The sequence below is a fragment of the Pelmatolapia mariae genome, linkage group LG2 (genome assembly GCF_036321145.2).
Source record: "Pelmatolapia mariae isolate MD_Pm_ZW linkage group LG2, Pm_UMD_F_2, whole genome shotgun sequence".
In the NCBI taxonomy this organism is placed as follows: Eukaryota; Metazoa; Chordata; class Actinopteri; order Cichliformes; family Cichlidae; genus Pelmatolapia; species Pelmatolapia mariae.
Window position 1 is genome coordinate 2,018,802 of NC_086228.1, and position 18,530 is coordinate 2,037,331.

The 18,530-nt window shown below is 44.2% G+C and overlaps 1 protein-coding gene across 1 annotated transcript; it reads left to right on the top strand.

Moving 5' to 3' along the window:
* The first annotated feature begins 6,385 nt into the window (after nucleotides 1-6,385).
* On the top strand, nucleotides 6,386-15,528 carry LOC134638020 (phospholipase A and acyltransferase 1-like). Its single transcript, XM_063488642.2, has 7 exons — nucleotides 6,386-6,416; nucleotides 9,860-10,064; nucleotides 12,879-12,949; nucleotides 13,154-13,170; nucleotides 13,286-13,394; nucleotides 13,604-13,832; nucleotides 15,417-15,528. The coding sequence occupies exons 1-7, from the start codon at nucleotides 6,386-6,388 to the stop codon at nucleotides 15,526-15,528; spliced, it is 774 nt and encodes a 257-aa protein (XP_063344712.2).
* The last annotated feature ends 3,002 nt before the right edge of the window (nucleotides 15,529-18,530 follow it).

Sequence of the window (18,530 nt, forward strand, 5' to 3'; positions counted from 1 at the left end):
GCTCCGGTCCATTCGCACCAGAACCTCTCGCCACAAGAACAGTTTCTTCCCCTCTGCTGTTGGACTCATGAACAATAACCATATGATTGTTCCCACCACTAACACATGACCCTACGCTGTGTTCACTGCATCATTCCATGTTTGGCACTGATCACCACCTGCACTCATGTATATATCTATCTACTTAGCACTTTTAATTCTTATTTTTATGTCTATTTAAGCGTTATATGACAGTATGTTTGCACTAAGTACCGCAGCAATTTCCTAATGTTGTAAACCTGCTCAACATTTGGCAATAAAACCCTTTCTGATTCTGATTCTGATTACTACCGAGGTCAGTGCAACTGGCCGGTAATCGTTCAGGGATGAGGGTTTGCTGTTCTTGGGCACAGGGATGATGGTGGATCTTTTGAAGCATGTGGGGACCACAGACTTCGCCAGGGACTCGTTGAAGATGGGATGAGGCCGCTTTGTAGGCGCTCATATCGCCAGTGGCGAGACCCGCGTTGTAGGTGGCTGTCCTGGCGTTCACTGCAGTGCGGATCGATCTGTCCATCCACGGTTTCTGGTTTGGGAATGTGGTGACTCTCGCAGTGGGGATAATCTCCTCCGCTAGCATATTGACGAAGCATACTGCTACTTCCGTAAACTCGTTGATGTCGACTGCGCATGCTCTGAACATGTCCCAGTCGACGTCGTTGAGTGCGTCCTGTAGCGTAGCTTCTGATTGGGCAGACCACCGTTTCACCTCCCTCGTGGTTACTTCTTCCCTCCGTATGTTTTGTTTATACTGGGGAATGAGGAAGATGGCGTTGTGGTCAGACTTCCCAAAAGCCGGGTGTGAGACAGCTTTGTAGCCCTGCTTGTATGGCGTGTAGCAGTGATCCAAAATTCGATCCCCCCTCGTTGGACACGAGACATGCCGGTAAAAGTTTGGCATGACTTGTCCGAGGTTCGCTTTATTAAAGTCTCCTGCTACAATGAGGGCTGCGCCCGGGTCATTGTTTTGGAGCGAACTCAGCACATCATGTAATTCGGACAAAGCCATACCTGTGTCCGCTTGGGGTGGGATGTAGACCACCGTGGCGATGACCGAGGTGAACTCACGGGGCAGATAGAAAGGGCGGCACTTAATGCTCAGGAATTCCAGATGTGGCGAGCAGCCGCTGGAAAGAGTAGAAATGCTCCTGGCATCACACCACTTTCTGTTTACCATGAAACACACTCCTCCACCTTTGGTTTTGTTCGATTCTGCCGTTCTGTCCGTGCGGAGCACAAAGAATGAATCCGACGGAGTTACGGCCTGGTCCGGCACGGTGGGGGTCAGCCATGTCTCCGTGAAGCACAGAATGTTGCAGTCCCTCATGTCACGTTGGAAGGTGACTCTTGCTCTTAGGTCATCGAGCTTGTTCTCCATGGATTGTACGTTGGCCAGTAGGATACTGGGCAGTGGTGCGCGATGCGCCTGCTGTCTCAGTCTGTTCCTAATGCCAGCGCGTTTCCCCCGGCGCTTCTTTGTTCTACGCCTCGGATGAGCGGCCCGTCCTTTGTTGTTCTCCGTGCCGCGGAGAATCTCTGGCGGCCAGGATGGGTCGGGTTTAAAAGTGTCCAAGATTAGATGTGCAACCTTGTCACCGATGTTTAAAAGTGATCTGCTGTCGTATACTATAAAACTAGAGGATTTTGGAATGTAAACCAGAGCAAAAAATAAGTAAAAAACGAGAAAAGTGGATAGTCGGAGCGGAGCGGTCAGGAAGGCATCTGGACGTGGCCGCGCCATCTTTTTCAGAGGGTTAGCCTCAAGCTTCAAGACATGTCCCAGAGTTGTTCAGTTGGATTTAGGTCAGGTGAGCATGGAGCCAGTTAACGGTATCCTTTTATTTATCCTCTAATACCTGCCTGCACACTCTAGCCACTCCTAGAGTATTTAAAAGTAGAATGGGAGGCAGAGCCTTCAGTTTTCAGGCCCCTCTTCTGTGGAACCAGCTTCCAGTTTGGATTCAGGAGACAGACACTATCTCTACTTTTAAGATTAGGCTTCAAACTTTCCTTTTTGCTAAAGCATATAGTTAGGGCTGGACCAGGTGACCCTGAATCCTCCCTTAGTTATGCTGCCAGTGGCGGTCCTAGCCTGTTTGGCGCCCTGGGCGAACACTCCCTCTGACTACTGTATGCTGCAATAGGAGTAGACTGCTGAGGGATTCCCATGATGCACTGAGTTTTTCTCCTTCACTCACTATGTGTTAATAGACCTCTCTGCATTGAATCATACCTGTTATTGGGTGACCGTGGCTCAGGGGATTGGGAAGCTCATGTGTAACCGGAAGGTTGCTGGTTCAATCCCCCTGCTCTCTCTGTCCTGGTCGTTGTGTCCTTGGACAAGACACTTTACCTACTGCCTACTGGTGATGGCCAGAGGGCCGATGGCACGATATAGCAGCCTATCTGTCAGTATGCCCCAGGGCAGCTGTAGCTACACCTGTAGCTTGCCTCCACCAGTGTGTGAATGTGAGAGTGAATGAATAGTGGAATTGTAAAGCGCTTTGGGTTCCTAGAAAAAACCCCACTTTTCAGTTATTTATTTGTAAAAAATGTTTGGAATCATTTATGATTTTCGTTCCACTTCTCACGTGTACACCACTTTGTATTGGTCTTTCACATGGACTTCCAATAAAGTTGATTCATGTTTGTGGCTGTAATGTGACAAAATGTGGAAAAGTTCAAGGGGGCCGAATACTTTTGCAAGCCACTGTAGGTTGTGCAAACCTCCCTGAGACCTAACATGGTTAACTGGTTATAGGAGGCTAAGAAGATCATCCTGACAGAACTGACTGTCTCGTTGGAGGATGGATGTGCTGAAGATGCAGAGAGGAAAACCAATAAACACCTTTGTGGCTGTAATGTGACAAAATGTGGGAAAGGTCAAGGGGGCCGAATACTTTTGCAAGCCACTGTAAGAAAAATGAAGTCTCCTTCCCACATCCATCCTCATCTCTTATGATAACCACAGCAAACGCTTCCTGGTCTTCTTGGAGAATGGAGGTTTCTCTCCTTCCCTGATGAACTGGATGGATAGCATTGGTCTTGCTTGAACTTGATGTCTTCTCTGTCTCTGCTATCCAAAATGTCAGGCGGTACTCTAAGGATCTTGTCATGGCTTCATCTTCCCTGGCTGAGAGCAGTCTTGCCAGAATGTGCATCATTGTTCCTGTCTCCCCACATATAACCTGCACTATGGGTGTCATAAATTGAGCAGAGCGAGACTGAGACGTAGAAAGGCTCTTCTTGGTCTTTTGGATCAACTGGCTGAGGATGCTTGTGTGCAGACAAGCAGAGAAGACTGGGATGCCACCCTAAATCAATTAAAATTAAAAATTAAAAAAAATAGGCAAGGAGGAAAAAAGTCTTGTTTTTCCATGTTCCACCCTTAGTTACTTTGACACAGTAATATCTGCTGTAATATTTACACCTTGATTAAATCTAACGAGTGTCGGCTTTATTCTGATACCAAAATTGTTTACACAGAGTTTGTGTACTTGTAGAGTGTACTTGCTGTAGCCATTACTGTTGCAACTGTCCCATTGAGTTGCTCATCCTTCCCCCCTCTTGGGAGATTCAGGGGCATTGCTTATAGTTCTGTTTCATAGCAATGATGGGTGCCCTCTTACGAGTACTGCAGGTGAAATTGCTAGCTTTATTGTACATGTTTTTCCTGGAGGTCATGTTTCACCTTTCATCTCCCACAGAGCTTAAATCTGGGACTCTCCACCATTTGACCCTAGAACTGAAGAAGCTTCTCGGAGGAGAGGTGAAATGTCTTCAAGCAACTTAAAGAAGTCCAGAAGCTTTTCTTTCCAAGCTCCTTAGACCTCAGGAAGGGCCAGTCCCAGTACCCGGCATGCTCTAACCAAGAGCTGATAAACTCAACCGGCCAGACACTGTGCCTGGGCAGCCAGCAGGGGGTTGTCCCGGGGACAGGTGAGAGCCGCCAGAGGAGAGGATGGACACAGTGTCAACGTCCTCAGAGGCAAGGCCCAGAGGCAAGGCTGTGGGAGGGAGCCATGGGAGGGGCCCGGTAAATAGCAACAGGGGAGGGGACCCAGCCCATGGGTCCCGGTCTCCACCACCAGTGGCAGCCATTTTCCCCATTCTAGTCTGAGAGGCATGAAATGGGGGAGTGGTAGGCCGTTTAATGCAGGAAACCATGCACGGTCTCCCTAGTTTGTGCTGGCAAATACATTCATGAAAGTGCCCCAGGCAAAGCAACACTGCTCGTGCCCATCTTCAGAAGGTAGAGAATGCCATACACAGACAAGTTTGGGACGTGTGGGCTGCCATACTTCTGCTATCAAGCAAGGGGGCGGGGCCACACGCTAACCAGGAAGTAGCTAACAGGTAGCCGTTGGAACTCTGACACCATTTCCCACTGAAGCCTGAGCTACGAGCGGAGTCCTGCTGGCTGCGTTAACCCGAGCTGCAGGCAAACGCCAGACAGGCTAACAGACCGGAGAATGCTCACTTGGTGGCCAAAGCACAGCGAGGTCCTAGCGGCGCGTAAGCCCGCAAAGCAGGCAAGACGCTGAGGGAACACAGCCTGGCATCACACAGACGCCAGCTCGATTGGCGGAGGAACCGGGCCACGGGAGACCAACTAAGGGAGACCAGGGCCGAGGGACCAGCTAAGGGGAACCGGGGCTGCTAATAAATGACAGGGGAGAGGCAGCGCCCAGTAAGGCTGCCAAAACAGGCTCCAGACGGACGCACGCACACAAAGAACTCTCACAGGTAAGTCAGTCACACGCACAATGCTCAAGTGGAAATCAAACAATCGCCGGTGTCACGTCTGCACAGTTGTTTTATACGTAAGCTGTGGGGTGTGGCCGGGGGAGCCGGAGTGTCTTAATCAGCGACTCTATAAAAGATGGACGACGTGACAGCACCCCAAAAATGAAGCCAAAACGTCTCTATCGCCCCCTGGTGTCTGGCTGCAGTATGGGTCATAAACCCCGCCTCCTCCATGTTATCTCCTCAGATAATTTTTTTCCAAACATTCTTTCTTTTGTTATCAATAGTTCTCATCATGCTGATTGATGTCCAAGGGGTCTCCTTTCCCATAAGTTTGATTCTAATTCCTACCGCGGGTGATGTTAAATTGGGGTGAAACGTCATCATAACAGCTTTGACTGGCAGCTGCAGTCACGGAGAAACTTGCGTATCTCTGTTCGGGAATAGCAGATAGAGCGTAGGCTCTGAGAGGACGGCCAGCGTTTACGCTACGAAAACACGACCGAGTGTTTTAACCTGACGACCGAGTGTTCTTCAGTAAACTGGACTACCCGACAGAAGGACCCGAGGCCCCGCTGCACTTTTTCGGTAAGTTAAACGTGTTTGTAAGCTAATCCGTAACTACCGTCCTTAGCTAGGTCCTGAGACCTAGCTAGCTAAAATGAGCACTCGGCTGTCAGGGTTCGTTTAGCTAATCTGTGCAGGTGAATGAATTTACCCTGACTAAAGAAATCAAGAGAAACGCCCCGGGCTACTCAGTCACTAATTACTGTTACTGTACGTTTATTACAAGTATTATACTGTAAAAGCAACAGGCTGCACTCTGCTGCAGCTCCTGTGCAGAGCTAAATATTAAATATGTGCAAACAACAGCATGTTTTCAGTCTCTTGCCACATCTGTAAAGACAGTAACATCTTTTTTTTTTTAAAGCTTTTAGTTCAGTAACTCCTCATTAATCAGGAACTATGGATTAAAGTACTGTAGTGTACTGAAATACTGAAAAAAATGTAAGAGAAGAACTTCAGATCCTGAGTGTGTGAGGACAGAAGAATCAGCTTTATTTCAATTTTGAGGGGATAAAATTTATATTTGAGTTTGATGGTTCTGTTGTCTTTGTGATTACAGGAGCTGCCCTCAGATTCAGACCTCAGCACCACCCAGTGACAGCAGACAGATCATCCAACATGTTCACATGTTAACTGCAAAATGAACTGATGAAAACAGCACAAAGGTTAAAGTACCACATGTGCTGTAGTGAAAGCTGCAGCTTTATTGATAAAGTTAAAGACAAAAAATCAAAAGGATTAATCACTCATGTAACAGTGTCACTATATATTAGCATTAACAGGACCTCAGTTTGGTGTTTCACAAAGCTGCTGATCTCAGACCTGCACAGCTTCCGTTTTAAACACTTGATGTACTCAGCTGCATGAAGAGCATATGAGATTTTCTCTAACACAATTAAATAAAACCTGATGAAGGTCAAAGGTCATCACTTGTATGTTGCTGTAACCCATATCAACTACACCTTGTCACATGACCCACGTCAGCTGATTTGCGGTCCCTCTCCTGATTGGCTCCTTCCACGTCGCGGCAACTATGAAAACCGGCTGTGGAGGGATACTTCCGGGTTCGACTCCTGCTGTGGCTGTAAGCTTATGGCGTTTAGAACGGCGTTGGAAACAAAGCGTTTTCTCCCCTCAGTTCATCTATAAAATCGTATCACCTCAGCGGTAAGTGTCCTTAACATCTACCAATAACAACCTTTTAGTTGTCAATAATTAGTCGATCGTTTCCGCGATTAAAAAATGACTTTGTTCGGCGGCGTTCCCACCGCGAGCAGAACTCCGGTTCAAAAACAGCTGTTTTTGAACACTTTTATTTACTTAAGCACTTTAATGGGCTTACTTTGAAACAAAGTGCAATTGAATGATTATTGTTATGTGTTTCCTTGAATTCGGCTATGCTGTCTGTTAGACAGTTGTTTTCTTTATTGTTGTTTTTGTATTTGTAGTGAACGCTACTGGAATGTATGGATTAAGCTACGTAGCCAAGATGATTAATAATTTAACTGTTGTACATTTGTTGATGATAATGATGATGATTAATGATTCGCATTGTTACATAGACTTGCAGAAAAATGTATTTGTTTACCGGTAAACTGAATTGAACTTGATGTGCTAATGGACATTTTTCTGGCCTACAGGTCAGGTTTTTTTCCCCCCTTTGAATTGATCTTCTTCATATTGAAGTGGCGAGCCGGTAGGACCATTCTTTGTTGTGTGTGTGTGTGTGTGTGTGTGTGTGTGTGTGTGTGTGTGTGTGTGTGTGTGTGTGTGTGTGTTTTTTTTTTCCCCTCTTTTCCCCCACTTTGCCGTCTTTGGATTACGGACATATTTCCCCATTACTTGAAGCTGGACCCTAAGGAGGAATTCCTTAAAAAAAGTGAACTTTAAAAAAAGGAACTTTAACAAAGGACCAAAAGGACTCTTGCACAGAAAAATCACAGCATTGATTTATTATTTAATTGTGGGCATTTATTTATGTTGTGTGTTGTATTAATTATTTTGTTCCATTTCCCCTTTCCTCCATTTATTCAATATATTTTTGGTACAAGATATTGCAGTCTTTGGTCTCGTCATTCACACCATCTAGGCTCCATAAAGAACTATTTCTTCTGCGCGTCAGTCAGTAAACTCACCCATTGCAATAAAACTAGCCCTTAAATAACTTTGTGTTACATTGAACTACAAACTTGTCATCTGGAATTCTTTCACACTTTTTTGCATATAGTGTGTTATTTACCATAAAGTAATTCAGAGTTATTCATACCAGAGTAACCAGAGAGGATCATATATTTTTAAATATATAACTTTCTACAGGACTGAATATAATACCTTTATGTAAAAGTTTGGATCCTCTGGGGAGTATCCGAGTATTTATAACATTACACAAACCAAAGGTCTCCATCACAGTGTTCATGAAATGCTGGGTTTATCCATCTCCTGGGGCGGGGCTACGGAGGAGCTCTGAAGATTTCCCTGTGAGGGAGCTGCTGGTGAAGATCATGAGTCCTGCTTGATCAATGCGATGAGCTTTAGTCTTCCTGTTGTTTCTTTTTTTTTTTTTTTTTTTTTTTTTTTTTTTTCCCCTGTCCCGTTTGGATCTTTAGCCATCAGAATTGTTGTCTTAAGGCCAAGAGAGATGCCAAGCGGATTTACTTTACCAAGTGGATCATCATGGCCTTGCCATATTGGTCCATTTGATTGACCTTTATTATAATTATGTATTTATTTTATTTTCAGTTGTTACAGTCGGGACAGACATGACTGGGGGATAGGACAGGGAGAAAGAAAGAGAGGGAGAGAGAGAAAAATAGAGGGGAGAAGAAAGAAAGAAAAAACAAACAAAACACCTGGATCACCTGTATGGAGAAAAAAAACAGAAGAGAAAACAAACAAACAAAAAAAGAGCAACATAATAAATACAGCACCATCACAATAAACTAGCTAGCAGTAGATAACAGTAGATACTAGATATTAAATGTTATTGTTCAGCACGCAAGATAGACAGCGCACAATGTGCTTTGAGGTAGCAGCCAAGAAAGGTGTAGTTTGTGTCTGTGAACACCCGTGTGTACACCTGTGTGGATAAGCATGCTTGTATTCCAAAGGTTTCTCCATGTAACGATCTGCTAGGGAGTGAGGGGAGCCATAGCCCCGTCCCCCAGGGCATGAAGCAGGTATGGAGGAGATCCAGGCCCCAGACATCCAGAGGCCCCAGAGTACGAGGACCCAAGGAGGACCACCAAAGGGGGGCAACCGTGCCACCCTCCTGGGAAGAGCTGAGTAGAGCCCCAAGCGAGAGGTCACCCAGCAGCCACGGAGCAGAGGCCAGAGGGGGTTGCAGTGGCGTGCCTGCGGGCTCTGCCGGCAGCCAGCTGCGCCAGAGAGGACCGAGCTTCAGGCCCAGAGGCCTGAGGGCACCCCACCCCCGGGAAGGGGCCCAGCCGGGCCACAGGCGCCAGGCCCCGCCAATCGGCCACCAGGAGTGAGCCGGTACATACATGAGCGCCCAGCCCCAGTTGACAAGAACCACCAGCTCACCAACGTCTGAGGGCGTCAGCCACCGGCAGGGAGTGTGGTGAAGGGAGATAGGCCTCCGTACTTTGGAGGGCCTGAGATGTTCCCAGAGAGGTGGAGTCTAAGGCCCAACCTGACATATAGACACAGGCGCACGCAGACACAAACGTGTATTCCCACCCCCATATACACAAACAAATACTCGGCACTTACCCAACGTGTAGACAGACACAAATAGACACTGCACAGACAATCACACTCCCCAAACATACTCTATATCCCAGGTACAGGCACCCCCGCCCCCGGAGGGGCAAGCTGCACCTAGACCCAGGAGGTGTAACCCTTCTCTCTGGGGTGGAGGCAAGCGGACCGCCTCCTTATCTGCAGTAGCAGGGAGGCCCCGCATCCCAGACCCCAATCTGACGGCCAGCACCTCCTCCCAGCCCTGACGGCTAACAGAACCGGGGTGAGTGAAGACCCCAAACCTCCCTCTGCCCGCTCATATGTAGTGTTGCTGTGTGCTGTTCTAAAGTGCATTTAAAACACAGGAGGGCATGGTGCTTCCTGCCAGAGAGCAGCACGGCTCCTCCCGAAAACCCTCAGTGTCTATATGCATTAAAATTGAGGGTAGGGCACCAGCGCCAGAGGTGGGTTGGAATACACCAACCATCCTCTGGATGCTGTAAAACGTGCCCACCCCCAAGGCCCTATATGTATGTGTTATGTGAGAGTGTGAGTAATGTGGATGTCTAGGTTGCAGAATAAAATTGAGGCACAGGCGGCCAGAAGGGGACAGAGGGGGAGTGCCTCCCCTGCACCCTGGTGACATATCTGCACCCCAAGCCCTGCGTGTGTGGGTGGGTGTGGTAGAGGGGGAAGAGGGAGGTAGCTGAGGATGGGGAGGGAAGAAAGGGAGGGGCAAGCGGCCCCTCCCTGCGGCCAGCTCCCCCGCTGACCCCAGTAGGCACCCCCACACTCTGGAACCCACCAGGGCAAGGGGCCCAGGCCCATCCGGACTGGGGCCCACAGCAGCAGCACCGCCCAGCCCTACAGAGTCCGGGGCAGCCCACCCGACTCCACCGCAGAGAAAACTGCACCCACCCCATCATCCAATCATCTCCCAAACTACACAAGACAATAGACGCCCAGGTTGAGTTCATTCTCTACCTCTCCTATATCCCTCCCCCACCTGCAAGGTGAGCTCCTGTAGAGAGGAGACCACCTGCAAAGATATAACAGCCTCCCCACCAGTTAGAGAGCCCCCTAGTTGGGCCGGTGCACCAGAGGTCCCCTGCACTGGGGCTGAGCCCCCCTGCACCCACCAGTGTTCCTGTTGTTTCTTAAATGAAGCCCCTCTCAGTGGGTCAACAGAACTTCTGGCACAGGACAGCTGTGATGAAAGAAAGGGAAGAAGTTTCTCCAAACCTCTAGACCCAGGAAACCCAGCTTGGTCCTGATGGTCTCCCTCACTAGTGTCTCTCCAGGGTGACTGTAGCTGTTGATATAATATGGACTCTATTATTAAATGAAAAGAACAAATTAGACCACACTACTGAAACGTTCTGCTGCTGTTTTTAAAGTTTCCATGTTACCAGGCTGTAGAGGGCTCTGAAGATTTAAACAGTTTCAGATCCATTACACTCACAGTCTTATGTTAAAATCTCAAAGGACAGCATTATATTTTTGATATTAACAGTAACTCTGGGCTTCTGTGGCGTGTGCAGATGATCTCATCACTGTGAACATAATATTGTGTTTCATTAAATATTATTCAATGTGTGCTGTGGCACAGTGCATATGACAGTAGCAGGCCTTAAGTGAAGATCATTTCTTTAATCTTAATCCAGCATTAATAACAAATTACACTAAGGAAATCCCAAAAAGTTAAATCTGTTCTGAACAGAATCAGCTTTTTGAGATTTCCTTACCTTGATTGAGCACGCATCAAGACAAACTGTAAGTTGTGATTTGTACTTTGCTTCAGTTTGTTTGGAATTCTTTTAAAACACGACTTCAAACCTGCTGCATTTAACCCACTGCAATCACTTCTGGCACTGCACTTCATTCTTCCTTCTTTTCCTTTCAGTGGGTCCTCGTCACTCATGGAAAACTGGAAGTGAAACTATTCTTACTGTGTGTGTGTGTGTGTGTGTGTGTGTGTGTGTGTGTGTGTGTGTGTGTGTGTGTGTGTGTGTGTGTGTGTGTGTGTGTGTGTGTGTGTGTGTGTGTGTGTGTGTGTGTGTGTGTGTGTGTGTGTGTGTTTTTTTTTTTTCTTTGTTTGTTTTTTTTTTTTTTGTTTTGTTTTTTTCTTCCCCCCCCTCCCCCCCCCACTTGGGTACTGTGAACTGCTGTATGATCACATGCTTTTACAGCAACTCTGACACCTTCCAAAAATAAACCGTGCAGAGCAGATTGTGTATCCAGTTTCATTTTTCCTTTTCAAAACCGTAAGCAAATATAGATGTTGGCCCCGCCGACATGGTGGGTGTCTGGGAGGGGTGCGATCCTAAATGCTGCAACTGTGCATTAAAATAAAGAGGCACACAAGCTTGTTTACAGCTCTAACTGCAGGATTTATGAACACGCCAACACAAACTCATCAATCACTTCCAATGATAACCAGCATGGCAGATGTTGATACACTGTCACAAAGTGCATGAATAACTTCACTAACATGACAACTGAAGCACCACAGAGTGAATCTCATGACCATGAATGTTCACAGTCACCATTATGACAATATCTGTTCACTTTGGCCACAGTAAACCAGCATTTCATCCACTTATGCAAACATTTACATCACCAAACACAAACTATAGACTCACAGCAAGTGACTAGTAAATAACCATTGACATAAATCCCATTACTGAAACATGAGAAGATTTCTTTAAATATGAAAATCACCCAAAATATCACATCTGGTGCATGAACATGAGTGTTACCTGGATCCAAGCACAAACCAGTCCAGCAGTTAAAATAAAGAATATTGGATTAATGTGAGTTAAAATTCACATTAGAAATAAAAAAAAATTAGTGATTGATAAAAGATGTTTTTTGTATGTTTTACCAAAGTTAAAAACGGTGCATTACAAAAAATAAAGGTTCATTGTGTGGATGATGTGCTGCATGAGTTAAAGTGTTGCTCATAAGGAAAACATGAGAAACACATTAAGTACACTGGTATGTCTTTCAGTTTTGTTCTGCTGCAAACTTTTAATTTCACTTTTACACTGACTGTGATGATGGGCTGGTCCATGTGTATATATAGCGCTTCACTCTGAGGACAGAGCACTTCTCTCTGCAGCACTGACTTCAGCAGGTGAGTGGAATGAAACTCAGACTTATCTATGCACATCACACAAACACATGCATTAGTGAATATTTGGTTTTACTTCAGATCACCAACTTTCAAGTTTCAAGTCAAAGTTATAAGATTTCGCTGCTTAAATAAAAAACATTACCATGAACATGATAAAGCACTGTTTTCACTGTGAGAAAACAATGTTCGGTGGGAGGGAAAACTTTCTTTCTTTCTTTTTTTTTTTTTTTAAACTTTAGAATTATTAACTTCCTGTTTCATTCTTGAATGCATCAGTTTTGACTTCAGAATTTCAGCTGGTGAATAAATGAAGTCCACACTGGGTCATTTCAAACTCAGCTCTGAATTATTTGTCCTTAAATCACAGTGTGATGAGGCAGACATTTGAGATGTTTCTACTGGCACTGACAGGGATGCTAATGAAGTGTGTGTAATGTAATGCATACTTCATTAATCCCTGTAGGCAAATTAGTCCTCTGCATTTGACCCATTCACTCAGTGAAGCAGCGGGCAGTCACCAAGGTAGTGCCGGGGGAGCACGGTACCTTGCTTAGAGGTACCTCAGTGGATTCGAACCCCCAACCTTCCGATCATGGAGCGACCACTCTACCTACTGAGCTAATTGTGTTTTTGTGTGCGAACGTGTGTAAAACTGTTACAGTTAAACTCAAAATGTTCTTTGTTTCACCAGGTCCATTAAACAGTTCAGTTCATCGTTTGTTTCTAAGTTCGGAGACATCATGGGATCATCATCGTCGTCTTGTGAGTCTGTAATTGTTTCTTAGTTTTCTTAGGATGTTGTCATTTCTCATTTGCCACAATTTACTTTCATGATTTTTGAAAAAGGCAGAGGAAACTACTTTTTGCCAAAATATGGTTCAATTAATCCAATAAAATAAAAAGCAAACATTTTCTCTCTTTCTGATGATCTGTACTAAAATGGTTTTGGTTTTTTTGTTTTTGCAGATTCTGGAGGGAATCAGGTAAGTCAGACCAGTCAGACATGAAGACTGTGACATGTTACTGAGACTGGTTGTAAAAATAATTTAATTATTTAATTGCAGAATTTAATTTGTTTTCCTTATTTTCTAATCCCAGGATGACAGGGAGCCAGAGCTCGGGGACTTGATTGAGATCTTCCGTGACATCTATCAGCACTGGGCTGTATACGTTGGTGCTGGCTTTGTTGTTCACTTTGTAAATCACTGTAAGTTTCAATCCTGGCCTGCTACCATGTACCAAATATCAGCTGATCTAACAGCCCACATTCATTCACTGTGTAGTTTTCAGACCACAAACAATATCTTTTTAGACTAGACTGTTACAATGATCCACTTACCAGAAATTAATAGATTTGCATTCAGTGTAGAAACTCTTTATAATCCGTTTTTATTTTCCTCTGTTTTGTCCTGAAAGCTGGAGTCTCCAGCGACAACCCTGTCCAAGCTGAAAATGGCACTGTGCGGAAGGAGAAGTTATGGGATGTGGTGGGAAAAGACGACTGGAAAATCAACAACAGCATGGACAGGCAATATAAGCCACGCCCAGCTAATGTTATTGTGAAGGATGCTAAAGCAATGGTGGGCAAAGAACTGCGATACCACCTTGTCTCATATAACTGTGAGCACTTTGTCAAGGAGCTGCGGTACGGTGTGGCCGAATCACTGCAGGTGGGTTAAACCGTGTTACTGCATTTCAGGAAACAGTCTTTATGAAGCTGCTGTGAAAAAATGAAATAAAAAGGCACCAATGTTAGGCTGGTGCTCATGGAAGAAGCAGCTTTACATTATTATTTCATTATTAGGACAAGTAACAAAACCAATAACACAATCATTGTGGTGTGTGATATTTTGTCAACTAAAACCAGATCATACATGACACTGATGGCAATTAGTTATAATATTTAGACACATGAGGGTGAAGCACACAGAGAAATGGATTTACTGCAGTTATAAGCTGATAACCAGCAGAGCTGTGAGGGGCTGCTACTAAGATTTCAGTTGTTTTGACAATTTTGAATTAAAAAGTTTCTGACTGGTGACCAGAATTATTGATGGCATAATAATTTAAAGAAATAAAAATTCCCATAGTCATAGTAATGCACCATGAAAATGATCGGCATGACCAACAGCCAGTGTTGGGGAGTAACGGAATACATGTACCGCCGTTACGTATTTAGAATACAAAATATGAGTAACTGTATTCCGTTACAGTTACCGTTTAAAAAGGTGGTATTCAGAATACAGTTACTTTGTTGAAATAAATGGAATACACGGCGGTACTTCCCTGTTTTATATTGTCGTGGGTCCGGACTGTTTGGGTTTTGTTTGACAGCTATGTTCTGTTGTTCCAGGCGGCAGCGTTACGGTTGCCATGGTTACAGGGTGACGCTCTCTCTCTGCGTGTTTCCTGGGTGAGAGAGCGCTTTTTTGTTGTTTTTGTGCTAAGCTAAAAGGCAGAATTCTACAGGCATAGCTCTAAAGAATGTAGCCTGATGGGCAATGTAGTCCGTGCTGCAGGGAGAATGGACTACCATACTCGTTATGTGTCTGTGAGCGAGGGAGGGAGAGAAAGGAAAAGTCCGAGCTGTCACGGAGCAAAAACGGGAGCTGGAAGCATGTAAATATAATAATAACCACTGCAGCCAAGAAGAGTGCCTGACGAGCCCAGTTGTAAGTAAGCTATTAAGACTCGACTGCACACTGTGTTCGTGTTTTCCTCCGGAAAAAATAAGCTCCGTTGGAGCAGCCTTTCAACGCCTCTCTCTGTCTCTGGCAAGCAAAGTGACCCAGACAACAAAGTAAAGCTATTTTTCGGCTACCAGCCCGACACGGAACCCACCGTATTAGCCAGAGGTCCCTTTACTACGGTTCGGAGCCGCGGACCTTCAGTAACAGTAATAAATCACAGCAATAGTACATTCACGTTGTTGTAAACAGCATGATAATATATTAAGTAATCCAAAGTATTCAGAATACGTTACTCTCATTGAGTAACGTAACGGAATACGTTACAGAATACATTTTGGGGCATGTATTCGGTATTCTGTAATGGAATACATTTTAAAAGTAACCTTCCCAACACTGCCAACAGCTGACAATGCTCATTTACGTGTTCATGTGTTTTTACTAATATCTCAGAGTTGTTGAAAATTTCAGTGATGACTGATTATAATATTCTGCTCATAATGTTCCTGCAGAAAAACTAAAAGACGTTTTTCCTCCTGCAGGTGGAAAAAGCAGCACTCGGAGTCGTGGGTGGTGCAGGCGTTATCGGTCTGGCAGTACGTGGCTCTTTGGCATCTAGAAATGGACCCAGCTCATTTTGACTTCCCCTACTGATCGTGATGCCTGCTGTTCATTCATTTTAAACAAATCATTTTGAACAGTCTGGAGCTGCTGTTTTACAAAAACACACACACACACATAGCTGTTAGCTGCTCCTAGGACTGGGCTCTTCTGGACAGAGATCTCCGATGTTGTTCCCGGGATCTGCTGGAGCCACTCACCTAGCTTGGGAGTCACCGCACCTAGTGCTCCGATTACCACTGGGACCACTGTTACCTTCACCCTCCACATCTTCTCCAGCTCTTCTCTGAGCCCTTGGTATTTCTCGAGCTTCTCGTGTTCCTTCTTCCTGATGTTGCTGTCATTCAGAACTGCTACATCTACCACTATGGCCGTCTGCTTCTGTTTGTCTACCAAAAGAAGAAGACGAATTAAATAGTTGAAGCGTATAGAATAAAATGCTGTATCAATGTATGATTAAAACATGACTTGTTAGTGTTTTGAGGTCAGTGAGACTAGATAAGTGTCAAAAATCAAGGCTGTAAACAAATGTTTGACCTTAAATCAAAGAAAAATGAGGCTGAATGCAGCTGCACCACAATAGGTTAACTGATGATCAGGTACATGATTCCCCAAATGCTTTATCTTAATTTTAAAAGAACTTGTCATCAAAATTTAATATTGACAACATGTCAGAATATGATACACCTGTGTATAAAAGCTTTCAGTGATTTATGAATAAATACCGTCTGATAATAATTCACTGTTTTTTGTGTGACTATTGAAATACAAAAGAAACCTACAAACGATTAACACAGTTTTTTTTTTCAGATTTTCTATTTGCATAGAAGACGAAGCAGAGAGAAAACACACAGCCAGAGCTGAAGGTGATCTGTAAGCATCAATATTTCACCACAGAACAGAGCCATGAGTCCATTTTCCAACAAAGAAATCCAGTGAGAGAGCGATGGCAAGCTAGCAGATGATCTCTGAGACTGAGAAAAAGACCAACAAAGTCCAACTGAGGGCAAAACATGAGAAACAGAGGCAACTAGAAAACCACCGGCAGAACAATCAGGCAGCGAGTTGGAGCCAAAGTTTTATTGCTGCATGTTACTGATTGAAAATGTGGGAAACCCACCATCTCCAAAATAAAAAATAAAAAACTGTGGGAAACCAGGAGGAAACCAAAACTCTGAAAACACACAAAAGTAGACAAACACACACAGACAGGAGACAAAATATAGAGGTGTTGTCAGGTCAGCACTGGAGGGAGGGCGACCACGACAGATGACACCACACGCTCTGCACTGCATTTTTGTTCTTTTGGAGATGAAATAAATATTTTATAACACAGTGGGTTCATTCTGAGGCAGGAAAAAGCTCTTATTTGTGTAAAAACCTTCAGTAATCCATGAATGAAACTGTGTCTGAGAATAATAAAGTTTGTTTTATGGATGATTTTAGTTTTAAGTTTACGGACAGTAAGAGAGCTCAAACCCAGACAGCGAACAGTGAGCGACCAACTGCCGAACGGCTGAGAGCGACCGGTCTGGGTTCGAGTCCAACCCATGGCCGCATGTCTTCCCCCGTCTCTCCCCCTGCTCTTGTGTCCTTTCTTTACTTCATCTATCAAATAAAGCTAAAAAAAAAGGTCAAACAAACTACTATTTAAAAAAAACACTACAGACACTATGTGTGACTGGATGTATTTGGAATGTCTCACTGTTATTTATCAGGTGACAGAGGCAGCTCTGCCATGTTGTAGCTCGGACAGAGGTGAAGAGGCGAGGTCACTGGTGCCTGACTGATGTTTTGCTGCTATAGATTAACTAGTATTTATTATCATGACAGTTGTTAGGCTGCTGATGTAAATTGATTCATCAGTTTATATTTGACAAAGAATCTGAATGGACATGTCTCACTTTTTATATGGCACAAATCAATGTGTTATTTTATCAGGTGGCAATATGTCCTGGTGCAGTCAGAGGGGAAGAGCCAGGGCCAAAGGTGAGGCACATCAAGCACAGAATAATAATTTTAATCTGTGGATAAAACGCAGGTACTGAGGCTGAAAGAAGCTTCAGTGCTCTCAGAAAACTAAAAAGATGGCTACGGTCAACAATGACTTAAATGAGATTAAACAATGCTGCTGTATGTCCACCAGGAGAGACTGGACAGTATAGATGTAAAACACATATGCCAGCAGTTTATCTCAGTTAACGAGAGGAGAAGACATGTGGCATTGGCTGCTTCACATAGTGGACATTGGTTGTTGTGTGGGGCACCAGTAGTCTATGTCTGTTGCTGTAACAGTAGTTCATGTTTAGAATAAAAAATCCCAGCTCACTGAGTTGATCGGGGCAATAGTGCCTAAAATGTTGTATAATGTTGCTGAGAGATCTTTTACTTTGTGGTCATTTTAGATGAGTAGTTTTATGGACAAAAACCACCAGGTCATTCAGTGTTGCCTTAGTGCTAATGTATCAGAGATGCTGGTGTACTATAACTGAACTAATGTTGTTAAGTCCTTAAAGTCATATTCTTTTATTGTCATGACTGTATTTGAAGCTATTTTTATGTTTGTATGATACCTGATTTATATGGAATATGGCTGAAGTAAACTAAAGTCTAAAATACTTAGTCATTTGTTTAATAGTTATATAACACTACAGGTCCTCAAAAATTAGCATATTGTGATAAAGTTCATTATTTCCTGTAATGTACTGATAAACATTAGACTTTCATATATTTTAGATTCATTACACACAACTGAAGTAGTTCAAGCCTTTCATTGTTTTAATATTGATGATTTTGGCATACATAACTCATGAAAACCCAAAATTCCTATCTCAAAAAATTAGCATATCATGAAAAGGTTCTCTAAACGAGCTATTAACCTAACCATCTGAATCAACGAATTAACTCTAAACACCTGCAAAAGATTCCTGAGGCTTTTAAAAACTCCCAGCCTGGTTCATTATTCAAAACTGTAATCATGGGTAAGACTGCCGACCTGACTGCTGTCCAGAAGACCATCATTGACACCCTCAAGC

Coding starts and splice junctions, on each gene's coding strand:
- LOC134638020 (XM_063488642.2), top strand. CDS start 6,386: ATGAAAACCGGCTGTGGAGGGATACTTCCGG. Junction 6,417..9,859: donor CTGTGGAGGGATACTTCCGG/GTTCGACTCCTG, acceptor GGAACCCACCAG/GGCAAGGGGCCCAGGCCCAT. Junction 10,065..12,878: donor ATCCCTCCCCCACCTGCAAG/GTGAGCTCCTGT, acceptor TTGTTTCACCAG/GTCCATTAAACAGTTCAGTT.